At 34.8% G+C, this 13,032-nt stretch overlaps 3 protein-coding genes across 3 annotated transcripts; 1 reads left to right on the top strand and 2 right to left on the bottom strand.

The window, feature by feature from the left end:
* The first annotated feature begins 38 nt into the window (after window positions 1-38).
* On the top strand, window positions 39-2,423 carry LOC125813914 (40S ribosomal protein S3a). Its single transcript, XM_049493390.1, has 7 exons — window positions 39-175; window positions 267-314; window positions 397-502; window positions 1,278-1,415; window positions 1,513-1,698; window positions 1,813-2,013; window positions 2,133-2,423. Exons 1-7 carry the CDS (start codon window positions 165-167, stop codon window positions 2,226-2,228), a joined length of 786 nt encoding a protein of 261 aa, XP_049349347.1. The 5' UTR covers window positions 39-164; the 3' UTR covers window positions 2,229-2,423.
* A 1,444-nt stretch (window positions 2,424-3,867) lies between these two features.
* Window positions 3,868-6,472, bottom strand: LOC125813913 (bidirectional sugar transporter N3-like). The gene is made up of 6 exons (XM_049493389.1): window positions 6,180-6,472; window positions 5,900-5,936; window positions 5,593-5,803; window positions 5,341-5,502; window positions 5,114-5,233; window positions 3,868-4,505 (listed from the first exon to the last, which is right to left on the bottom strand). The coding sequence occupies exons 1-6, from the start codon at window positions 6,223-6,225 to the stop codon at window positions 4,179-4,181; spliced, it is 903 nt and encodes a 300-aa protein (XP_049349346.1). The 5' UTR covers window positions 6,226-6,472; the 3' UTR covers window positions 3,868-4,178.
* Window positions 6,473-8,875: 2,403 nt separating this feature from the next.
* On the bottom strand, window positions 8,876-12,760 carry LOC125813904 (potassium transporter 2-like). The gene is made up of 10 exons (XM_049493380.1): window positions 12,587-12,760; window positions 11,720-11,945; window positions 11,403-11,645; window positions 11,252-11,305; window positions 11,115-11,165; window positions 10,773-11,030; window positions 10,587-10,639; window positions 10,373-10,496; window positions 10,034-10,288; window positions 8,876-9,915 (listed from the first exon to the last, which is right to left on the bottom strand). Exons 1-10 carry the CDS (start codon window positions 12,629-12,631, stop codon window positions 8,888-8,890), a joined length of 2,337 nt encoding a protein of 778 aa, XP_049349337.1. The 5' UTR covers window positions 12,632-12,760; the 3' UTR covers window positions 8,876-8,887.
* Between the last annotated feature and the right edge of the window lie 272 nt (window positions 12,761-13,032).

Genomic DNA, 13,032 nt, shown 5'->3' with positions numbered 1-13,032 from the left:
CCAGTGGCCGATTTTCTCATTCCAACATATATATAAGCATGTTTAAGGCCTTTCATCACTCTTTCACTGAAACTAGGGTTTCTCTTCCGCAGCTTCTCTAGCCTCGCCTCATTCATCCCCTTCCCCCAAACCCCCCAAAGCAGCGCTAATCTCTTCTTCCCAACATGGCCGTCGGGTATATCGCTTTAACTCTCACGCTCTATTCCTGATTCTTCTTCTCTTCCTTTTTGTAATTTCTAATGCTGTTTTATTGTCTCATTGTGCAGCAAGAACAAGAGGATTTCCAAGGGAAAGAAGGGAGGAAAGAAGAAGGCGTAAGTAGTACTAACACCGAAATCCTGGTTCCTTCTGGGTGTATGTGTAATGTGGTTTACTAATTTGTGTGAATGTTGGCAGGGCGGATCCTTACGCAAAGAAGGACTGGTACGACATCAAGGCACCATCTGTTTTTGAAATTAAGAACGTCGGCAAAACCCTTGTTACCAGGACTCAGGGTACCAAGGTATTTATTCCCTTCCCCTTTTTTTTTTTGTTTTCCTTTGTGATTCTGTTGATATTGTGTTTTGATGCTTATATTGTAGTATTATTTCTTTTGAGTATTTTTTGCATTCTGTTTAGTTCTGATGTACAATGTTGACTAATTAATGAGAAGATATACATCCTTATGATGAGTGAATGTGGGAGAAATGCTGGTTATTGACTGCTTGTTACTTTGTATATCGCTAAACATGAAGAGTGAGAAATTTGGTCAGAAATTTGTTCTATTGTCAATTCATCTTGAATTTACCAGTGAGGTTTTTTTATTTTATAATTAATGTTGCTAGTTGGAGAGGGATGGTTTGCCTTCTTACAATGTTTCTCTCACCGAGTGCAAGAACTTTTACTTTGATATATGTAGTTTGCTATCAAGTTCCTTCATTTGAGGTTATGATGTGCCATTGTGATTCTGTAACTCATATCTATTGAACTTTGGGATGTCAATTACTTTGTTGCCATCTGTTTCTTCCTCGCTTCCTTGTAAGTTTGTATGCTGACCATATATGTAGAGAAGTTTTTCACTAGCTTTTTACACTGTTTTGATTTGTTTTGTGATATCTGCCACTTGTGAGATTTCTAACTCCACCACCCTTGAAAAACAGAGAACTTATTCTTAGATAAAGGCACTGGGTATGTTGTATTCTTATATATGGAACTTGGGTTTTTCATCTCTTGGTATAAACAAGTTATAATTGTTAGTGCTTTTTCTGATGGGAATAATTGTTTGATATTCCTTTCAGATTGCTTCAGAGGGCCTAAAACACAGAGTATTTGAAGTTAGCCTGGCTGATCTTCAGAAGGATGAGGATCAGGCTTTCAGGAAAATCCGTTTGAGAGCAGAAGATGTGCAAGGGAGGAATGTTCTCACAAACTTCCATGTAAGATGTTCCTTTTAGTCAATCTTTTGTTCACTCTGTTTCAGAGTCGTCACATATGACTGACTATATTGAGCTTAACTTTTTTATGTAATTACAGGGAATGGATTTCACAACAGATAAGTTGAGGTCTCTGGTCCGCAAATGGCAGACTTTGATTGAGGCCCATGTTGATGTCAAGACTACAGACAGCTATACTCTAAGGATGTTCTGTATTGCTTTTACAAAGAAGCGTCCAAACCAGCAGAAGCGTACCTGTTACGCCCAGAGCAGCCAGATTCGTCAGGTATAGTATTTTTGCTTGGTCTGCACCTATGCGAACATATATGCTTATTGTTGTCTTCATGTCTTGCGAAGTTCATTTTTGGTTGCTGACATGAATCGTCATCTTGTGTTGTAGATCCGCAGGAAGATGGTTGAGATTATGAGGAACCAAGCAAGTTCCTGTGATTTGAAGGAGTTAGTTGCAAAATTCATCCCTGAATCAATTGGCAGGGAGATTGAAAAAGCAACTTCCAGCATCTTCCCCCTACAAAATGTCTATATTCGAAAGGTCAAGATCCTGAAGGCCCCTAAATTTGACCTAGGCAAGCTGATGGAGGTATATTATCTATCTGTTCATCATATGCTGTAGACAATATATGCATTGTGAAGTTTACTGTCATTTTCATATTGTATAGCAGTAATTGTTTGGTTATTGATTGAGAGTTCTCGTCATAGGTTCATGGTGACTATTCAGAAGATGTTGGTGTGAAGTTGGATCGGCCAGCTGAAGAGACAGTAGCTGAGGCAGAGGCCGAGGTTCCTGGAGCTTAGACTTGTTTCATCCATATGAGTTATGCTACCCAATATGGTGGTAGTCTTTAGAGCATCACATTGTTTAAGTTGAGTTTTGTTGTGACATCTGAAAATTTTGCATCTGGTTCTTTGCCTATGTTTTATTCATACATTATCATAGACCAAGATATGGATTTTCCAGCTGTTTTATCTATTACTAATTCCTTTCCCCTATGTTGAATTATATCATTGTGAAACTTGGTGATTCATGCTATCTTTTGTGAAGCTTCGCAAGAGATTCATTTCTCTTAGTGGTTGCCTTTTCATGCCTTTTAATCTTTGGCGAAACCCAATGTGTTTTGAGGAGCTTGGAACATCTAACTGTAGTTGCCCGAAATTACTCAAGCATATTCAACCTAAAGCATAAGCGACAAGTTCTCTAATTTTGAGAGTTGGGTTAATCAGATGAACATATTCATTCAACGGGGTATGTTGAGCTAGAATGTTTTGGTGCTGCTTCCTACTTTGTTTTAAAAAAAATATTTTTTATCATCTTTTGGTTTTGACCAAGATGTTTGAGCAAGGCATGCAGTTTTTAATATGGACTTTGTGCGTAATTGATGTCTTGATGCTTTTATGAACCAGTATACGGTCCCTGCTTTCTTTCATCGTTTAGTTTGAGTTTCGATATTTTTACAGCCCATTTAAGAACGTAGCTTTGCTTGTGGGGCTTGAACAGGATTGGGCTGATCTCAAAGTCTTAATAATCCTGATGAAACATCGCAAAGCCTAAAGACCAAGTAGTAAAATGATAATACAAAGTATTTAAAAATGTTCAAACAATAATTTGTAAGCTCTAATAACCGAACCAACAATATAGTATTTTTATATGATGTCAAACTTGAATTATATATCATTAAACTTGTATTAAGATCAACAGAACAATAAAGAGATACAATAGGCAACTGAAATTTGTATTGAAAACCAACCAATGCAATACGAATATCCCATATGGAATGACATTACCAACATTTGAAACTTTTGGATAGTTCATACTTAATATTTATTAAAATTATTACTATAATTTAATTTTAATTTGCGACTTGGGTAGCAACACTAAATAAGAGTATAATCTTACAAGTATTTGTGTTGTCATTTTTTGGATTAGAATTGAATTTTCAAAAATAATAATAAATACTACCTATTTTTAAAAAATTGGGTGGCCTGCAACCCACATGGAATGGTTGGGTCCGTCAAATTACAAAACTCGCATAAACTAACCCACTTAAGTTTTCTTACCATCCTTGCACGTGATTCTATCAGATGTGTAGTATAGAACAAAGTCTATTTGATTATTATTATCATGTTATCTGATGGGCACCTCTTTTTATATGTATAACTAAATCATAAGCTAAAATGAACTCTTAAATAGCATTTCCTTAATCATTTCTAAACTCCCAATAAGTAACTACTTCTATATCAGTATATTGGTGATCTTGAATTCCTTGAACCGTTGTGATCAAATAATCAAGATTATCGATCAACTAATAAAAAATGTGATACAAATGAAATATGTTTGATGAAAAAAAAATAATTTACTGAGGACGCACACATTAACCCCGATAAAATGTTACTATACTTTAATTGGATTAAAGAAATATATTACTGCTAGCCTCTTAATTATATATAGATCACGATAACCATTTATTCTTTACTAGGACAATATACCAATAGAATTACACAAATATGAGCACACATACAGAGAATATTCTATGCCGTGCAACGGCCATCTCCTCTAAAAGTTTAGTTTAAACTATTAGAAAGAACACACTTTTAATTACTTAACTATATTCTCGACACACATAACTGGTGTACAAACATGCACATGCATCACACACTATATTACGTAGGAAAGGTTAACCAAAGGAATAAATGACACTGAGATTTCAATGTCAAATTCCAATTAGCAAATGACTTGCTATGTACGTACTAAGTTGCCACAGTTTGCAGCTTGGGCATGTTTTCTATTTTATTAGCTGCTTTAACTCCACAATTAGTATCATTTGGACACGTGGCTACGTTTGCTTTATCAGTAACAACCAGTAAACCTGCAAGCTTCACTATGTCAATGATTTGTTCTTGTGTGAGTTCTGGAAGCTTCTTATTTGCATTCATGTTCTCATCCTTCACAATGACTTCAGGCTTTTGCATCTCTGGAAGTTTCTGCTCCTTTATGATGGACTTCTCCTTTTTGCTGTATATTGCATAGAGTATAATTTGGAGTATTCCAAAGATGAATCCCAATACATTTGGAGCCTATAAAATATAAAAAAAGGTTAGTACGTAAGAACAGTGATAATATACAAGATATTTTAATGTACATGCATAAATATAAAGACTGAAGAGAAGATGATCGGAGGAGATGTGAGATATTGATTTTGGTGAGTCCGAGAGAAGTAGAGGTAAGCCGAAAAAGTATTGAGGAAAGGTGATTACACATGATCTGAAACACCTACAGCTTACTGTGGACATGGACCCTATACAGGGGATACAAAGATCGCAGATTAAGGTAGAATGGCAATAGGTATTAGTTGCACCGTCTAGTTTCCCTTATCAGTATGAGTACTTATTTTTTTCCCTCTCCTGGCTTTCTTATACTTATTATTACCAAGTGTTTTCTTTTGTTTCGACTATCATATTATTTGTTGTGTGCGCGCTACTGGTATTTTCTATTTTATTTTTTTCCCTTCTTGTTTTATTATGCTTTATTGAGCCGATAGTTTACCGAAAATAACTTGTCTATCCTCATAAGATAATAGGGTAAAGATACGTAGGCACTATCATCCCCAAACCCCACTTGTAAGATTGGGCGGACTCTGCATGCAGGAGAATTGAAGAAGTTGTACGATGAGTAGTGAACTTACAGCAATGTTAATATCCTTTAGTAGAAGACCATAGAAGAACCACATAACCGCACTTAATGTGAGAAAAACTGATAGGAGAAGTGGCATGTATTCCACACTCTTGGTCTTGATGACTTGCCTCTTCATGAAATCAAATAAGAAAAACACTCACAAACTTAACACATAAAGAAGGAAAAAATAATACTCCAATTGAATGAGAAAATTAAAAATTGCACGTAAAAGCTTACCACAATGCCTAAGGGTGCAACAAATACACACAAGGAGAAAATAAGGCAAACCCATCCAACAATTTGTCCACGAACGACTCCTTTGAATAGAAATTCAGTAACTAGGACTATTGCACCAAATCCACCAACCACAGATAACATGAGCATTTTTATAGTATGGACCTGAAAAAAATAATTAAATTTTGACGATCAAAGTTATATTTTCTTTCCTTTAGAAACAAGAAAAAAAAAGGTAAAAATTTAAATACGTACCCTGGCTTTCTTTGGTGCGTAGAAAAGGTAGAAACCAACGTAGATGGTCTCAATGAACATACCAAAGGAGTTAATTGTAATGAGTAGGGGCATGTTGGATTTCAAAAGTGCATAATATATCCAAAGCATAGAACTAAAGAGAGCAACCACGTATGGAATTGATTGATACCCTTCTGTTGATTTCTTCTTGTAAATGTTATAGAACGTGGGTCTATTACAAGTATGATAATATTAGTCAGTACGATTATAATCCAAATATATACTGAATTTTTTCAAAAAATAATACTACAAGTAAATGGAGACTCACATTGGAGAAAGGAACACAATGAACGAGACAATGTTACCTGCAAATTGAATTTACCAAAATTAAATAAGAAATGAGACGATCATGAGTTTATACGTATGTAGTGAGTATCACTTTCGCAACTTGTTGATATGCTTATGTTTACTCTTACGAGTGAAGTCAGAAATTTCGTTAAAAATGTTCTGTTAAACTAATTAATAGAATAAAAACAATTAATTAATAAACAAAGGAAGAAGAATGTATGTAGACTTTTAATATTGAAGGGGAAAAGGGTATAATATACCAAGGACACCAAAAGCAAAAGCGTAGTGACCAAAATCAACTGCCATCTCTCTCTCTCCTTTTGTTTTTCTAGCCAAAGAATTGCAAATTTCTAGCACTGTTTATCACACACAATGCTAGAGTTGCAAATGATGACAATCAAGTTTTCTACTTGGCTGTGAAATGAGAAGTAGGCTTGGCTCACATATTTATACAGCCAAGGGGGTATGAAAAGTAACTAGCTAGGGTGCATGCAATTATTGAAATTAAAGATCCTTTTTCTTTTTCTTTTTGTTGAAGAGAATTACCACATTGGTGAAGGATAAGATCTTTGGAATTCTTATATGGCTCAGGCAATCCTCTTCCTTTTTTAGCTAAATTTGGAGTGTAAATTAGGTTCAAAACCTAATTTAATATGATGTCAGATTCAGCCAACGTGTAACTCCAAATCAATTGAGGAGGTGGAAAAACCCCGGTCTCGGACCAATTAAGAGGGGATGGAAATACTCATGATCCATGAATGTGCATGCTCCAATTCGAAAAAGGGTCCGAACGTGGGATGAGGGTACTTACGACGTTGAAGAGAAATACCACATCGGTGAAGGATGAAATTCCCAGACTTTTAATATGACTTGGACAATCCTTTATCGTTTGAGTTAACTTTTGTGGTGTGAATTAGACCCAATAACTAGTTTACACTTTTATTATATTTGGACAAATATTTAATCAAAGTGATGTAAAAGCACTCATTATGCTCAAAGTTTAAGAGTCCCATCCATGAGCGTCTTTTATTATGTCACCCCCCAATCCTTAGGAGCACTATTACCTACAACTCGTGCTTTATTGTTTTTGAGGTTTTAATTGTTTTTGTGGTTTTATTGTTTTTGAAATTTGGTACAAAATGAGCCACAAATAAAAAAAGAAAGAAGATCAGCTTAGAAATGATATTGGGACCAAATAAAGACAGCAATTTGCATCAATAATAAAGAGGAGATCAATTTGCTGCAGGCTGATGAATGCAGGATATGCTTCGTTTTGCTTTTTACTGTAATAGGCTTATCTTGTCCCTTTGGGTCTTTTAATTCATTTGTATAATGTATAATGTATAATGTCTAATGTATACTAATGAAATGAAAATAGTATATAGATACATTTTCTACATTTCTTAAATTTGTAAGAACTTGTGACATGTTTAATTAGTCTAATGTGTTTTTCTTGAATCAATTGGCTGAAATTGCACAAGAACTTAGCTCATATTGAAATTTGTCCATAGCTCTAGGAGTGTCAAAATTAACCCATAAAAATATGATATTCAACACGCCTAATTTGGACCCATCGATCTAGTAACTTGACTTCTTGACTCCCCTAATTCAGCTCATCTAAAAGTTGAATTGTTTGGCTATTTAGGTCAAATTCACCTATGAAAAACTGTCAAACTATTTGCGAATAATTCTCTTTGTTTGATATGTTATATATTGTTAAAGTAAGGAAGAAGTTTTAATAGTTTTATTTTATAATTAAACAATTTATAAGAAAACAAACAAAGAAATCAATACATGGTAAAAGTTGGCCGGGTAGACTATCATTCATTATTTAGTCTATCTTGACATAATGTCCCAACCTTGATTCGCTTAAGTTTATCATGCTCAAATTCAATTCAATACTTATCTCCCATATATACGCGGATTATGCTTGTTACTACGATTGAATCAAAGATATTTCGTAGCATCTTCTTTAATTAATATATTGCTACATATATTTGTGGAACGTATTGTGTATGCAGTATCGCTCTCAAGGGAATAGAAAATTTTAACTGAATGAACTCATAAATAAACTTTTGATTTTACCATAAATTAAAGATTACCACCAATTTGAACGTTCTAATTATATTGGTTTAATATTTATATTACAACATTAATACGTACATACATACCACGTATTATATACACAATTGCTTGTTTGATTTTGATTTCTTATGTAAAAAGTAAAGACACATTATTGTGATTAAAAAGGGTCTCAACTTTTATAAAGTAAAATTACAAATTTGAGAGATAGAGATCCCAAGACGCATTTTGATCACATCCTCCAAATTGCGTGGAGAACTCTATTTTTAATACTTCATATTATAAGGTTGTAATTAATGAATTAATGGTCCAACCCCACCCATTCCATTATTTTCTACAGTTAAAAGCACATTTACCTTTTGAAGATAAAGTTTAAGTCATTTTAAAATCGTAACGATTGGTAATTTAATATAATGTCGTATCACGTATGTATATATGTCGGCATATACCTGAATAATTAATTCCATAATTAAAAAGTACACATTTTACATGTCCATGAATTTTGACTCCATCGATAATTAAGAAGATGGTTGCGTATAACTATAAGTAGCGTAAATTAACATACAACAACCAAATATTATCATATGTGAAACTCCTCTTTTTTTTTTAATAAATTTAATAATACGGGTTAATTTTAACTGAATCATAAGTTAAAGCGAATTCTAGAAGAGTCTTCCCGTTATCGTTTTTTGTAGTCATATAATCATATCATCTGGTTAAAATAATCTGTATCTTTACACGATTTAGAAGGTGTCCCATACTTTTTCAAAATTTGCTTTAACTTCCACAGGTAATTCATAGTCGTGGAGCATACACAAATTTTGAATTCTCAATTCTCTACAATGTCTAGACCATGATATATTCATTGCATTGATTCGAATTTACATTATATTGTATACACCATTCCAACTTCCAAAAGGGCAGCATGAGGGATGTCTAGTCCAATTGGAGTCTCTCTACAATTTCTATCAAGAAAATCATAAGCCATGACAAGAAATTGCTTCAATAAATTCGATCCTTTGCGTACTTTCAAATGTGAATTCCCCAAAAAATAAGCAGTGCCACTTTCCCTTGCATCAACAAGTTCTTGTAGTTCTTTTCTTACTGATGAATTCATCTTAGGACTACTTTCAGGCAACACAAATCTAACTTTTTTTCTCTTTGTATGAGTAGGATTTTGATTTTCAATATCTGTTACTTGTTGACAACTTTCACCTCCAACAATAGGGACTAATGCATTTCCATTTGTCCCTAAAATTATCATCCTTCCCTCTTGCACGATCAACGATTCATCATGTCGTTCCTCTCTAGTGACGAACTCGCCTATAGAGCTAATAATCTGATCCTCGAAATCATTAACATCCCTAACATGATCACGATATCCATATCGAACAATGCATCTGTATATCTTGTATTCCTTGTGACCGATCCTGCCTATAAGGTATCGTTCATTTTTGGGAATGTATGCCATGGGTAAAGACTTGAAGGAGAGTAAAATCAGCACTTGATGGAATGCAGGGAGGTTGGTGATGAAATGGGAGAAAAAAGATGGGATTCCTGTCACAATGTTAGTATGGATGAATCCAATGCCGGGGACTCTAGAAACTCCAAGTCCGGGACTTAGGTCTGTCAGCCAGTCCACAGTCACTCTGTTCTCTACGTCGAATTCATACTTTTTGATAGTACCATAGTGCCAAGAGACCATGATTGTCATGAAAATCAATGAGAGAACAACGATGCACCAAGCTCCCTTGGTAAAGTTCAAGAAGCACGACGATAGGTACAATGCTTCAATTGAACCAAAGAATAACAGAAACAAAACAGAGAGAGACACACCATTCTTCTCCCATTGCAGTGCTAAAATTAGTGACATAAGACAAGTAGTCACTAGCATTCCACAAATAATAGCTAAACCTGGAGCAAAAAGCTTATGAGATGTCACTACAAAGGGCATAATTTTTTTCAGAGAGTACCAAATTTAAACATTTCTAAGTGCTAAAAAACCAAGAGAAGTGAAGTTATGAAGCAATACCTGTAGCATTTGCAATAGCTGATATGTCTCGAAAACCTATCAAGATTGACAGGCTAAGGATCATAAGCATCCAATTTGCATCAGGAACATAAACCTGTCCTCGGACTTTATCTGATGTATGGATAACTTTGACTCTCGGAAAGCAAGCAAGTGCTTGACACTGGTTTATGATGGAAAAACTTGCAGTAATCGTGGCTTGGCTACCCACGAGGGAAGCAAAAAGGGACAAAATTGTGAAAACATGCTGAAGGTGTCCTGAGCAGTTAATGACTGATGATTAGAAATTCGAAGGAACAAGCCACTACCATGACATGTAAAAAAATCATCTATTGAACTTACTATGCGTCACAGATTCACTAAGATGAGCAACATCATCTGAAGTGCCGAGGTGCTTGGAGAAAAATGCTGCTTGGCCAGCATAACATAAGACAAGGGCTGGATATACCAAAAAGATAAAAGTGACCTGCAAAAAATGCATCCTGTGAAAACTCGTAGTCTCCATGTTACATGGTACCTATTTATATTAAAAATGGCTAACAAATTTCATAATTACCTTAATAGATCTCTTTGAAAAATGACCTAAATCTGCAAACATTGCCTCTGAACCTGAAGAATGTTAAAGTGTTTGATGTATCAGCAAACTTTGGTATAGGAAGTGCTAGGAGATAACTAATGAATACAAGGCACTTCGACATCAAAATGGAAGTGAAATACGAAAGTTCAAGTTAACACAACTAACCTGCTATACATAAGACAATGTTGCTTAGAAGTTTCAAACTTGTGATATCTATTTTCTTAATGAACCTAAACATGTATGTTGGGGATATCGCCCAGAGGATTTGAGGATGATGAATTATATTGTACAAGCCGAATCCACTAATAAACAAGAGCCACACGATAACAATTGGAGCAAAGAAGACACCGATTCTGTTGGTTCCATACCGCTGCAGCATGAAAAGGCAAACCAAGATGGCACAAGCTACTGGAACTGGTATAACTGAAAGTGTCATTTCACATAATCTAAAATATATTAGTGCTATTTCATTATCCAAAACAGAAAGGTACAAGTTAGGAATCTTACATCTCTTTAAATACTTGTCAACAGATTGTCTTGCATTTTCTGAAGAGGTAACTGATAAAAGTTGTATAAAGAAAATCAGCTACAAAGTTGTATAAAATATCTTGCATGTTAAGTAATAGTAGTAATACAATTCTTACATCGGGGTGCCAATTTTGACAAGGAACGTCTCAGATTTGACGTTGCTGAATAAACTGAAACAGAAAATAACATTCAAAACCTGATCCTAATCATGTGAAAGTAGTAAGTAATGATCAGTAAAATGCCCAAAAAGTGAGAAGTAAGACTAACCCGAAAGAGCAGGGGTAAAAATCCCATCACAGATTATCAAACAGGAACCAAGCAAAGCCAAAAGTAAGAGCAAGTAGTGACTGCTTTTATATCTTCCAATCGCTCTTCTTGCCCTTGATTCCACCTTCACATTAGAAGGGGTTCCTTCCTCTTGATGCATAAACTCCGTAGCACTTGTATCACTCGGGAGAAGACCTACATTGGCACGCCTACAAAGTAGGGAATACAAAGCAAATGTACCACCTACAACGAATCACTAACTATTAATACGATTTGAACGTATATATCAATGATAGCTAGATTTTTTCGTTATGTACCTTCTCCGTTATCATCAGCCTTGAAGACAATAAAGGCATATTTCAACAAGGGAATGATGGTTAAAGTCCAAAAAACAAAGGAGAAGAGTTCATATATCTGCTGTCCTGATTTGATATGGCAAGGATCAATCGAACCGAATGCATACAACGGAGTAGTACTTAATCGACCATATACTACTCCGAGGCTTTGAAACGATAGAACAACCGTATGTCTCCATGTTTCTTTCTACAAAATTTCACCACACACATAGGATTAAAACATGAGTATTACTTATAGCATAGTGCTGAACTATGTTGCTCCACTCTCCAAAACTGATGTTGGATCCTCTAAAAATGGAGGATTGGGCATGTATCCGTCGTCATTTTTGAAGAGTCTGAGCGACATAATTAGTGTGTGTAAACACATTTAAAATTGTCCCACCCATGGTGGATGGGGATCATGTAAAGACATTATACACAGCCAATTTTAGCTTTTGAAACTGAAGTAGCTGGAGTTTCAAATACTGTTTTAAATCATTGTAGTTCGTTTGACCAAACTTTTGGGAAATCAAAATCTTTTTTCTTAATGGAAGAATATATTTTTTGGAGATTTGAGGTGCTTGGCCCAAAATCAAAAGTAGTTTTTTAGCAGTAATAGAAGCAATTCTTCTATTATTGAGAGAAAGTATAAATACGTATTCCGGACACATACTTTATAAAATGGTTGATGCATATATTTTGCTAGGAGCAATAATAACCGGGATTTGAAACCAAACTCCTCAGGAGGGTAGATGGAGTGATTCTCCCCAACAGAGGTGATAGACCACCTTATGGCCAATGTGTTTGATTTTTTTCAAAACAAAAATTAAGGGTGTGGTGCACACTTACCTTAATAGCATAATGAATGGACACAGGGCTTAGTGAAGGATCCATATCTCAGTTAAACAAAGCAGAAATGCAAGACAGCCTTTGACAAATTTAAGGTAACCATCCCAATTTCAAGTGATAATTAAGAGAGCTAGAACATTAAACATATAAGTTCTTCAGAGGAATCGGTTGATACGAGGGAGACACACGTTAATAACAAGGTCCAAGAATATATATATATAGACTTTTGAGAGCACAAGAAATTAAAAGTACCAATGTATTTTATTTTATTTTACTTTAAATGTTACAGAATTAGAACAATTATGTATTACTAATTAATAATGCATAAGATTCTAAAAAGTGGACTGAGTTATATATAAGTGGAACATAATCAGAATAAACTTTGGTTGTTGCATCAAATGTTCGGTTTTTGTTAGGACTGGTAAAATGAAGAGTTTTTAATTATT

The sequence above is a fragment of the Solanum verrucosum genome, unplaced genomic scaffold (assembly GCF_900185275.1).
Source record: "Solanum verrucosum unplaced genomic scaffold, falcon-dt-bn FXZP01000205.1, whole genome shotgun sequence".
Taxonomy (NCBI): domain Eukaryota; kingdom Viridiplantae; phylum Streptophyta; class Magnoliopsida; order Solanales; family Solanaceae; genus Solanum; species Solanum verrucosum.
This window is presented reverse-complemented; position numbering and strand designations above follow the sequence as displayed.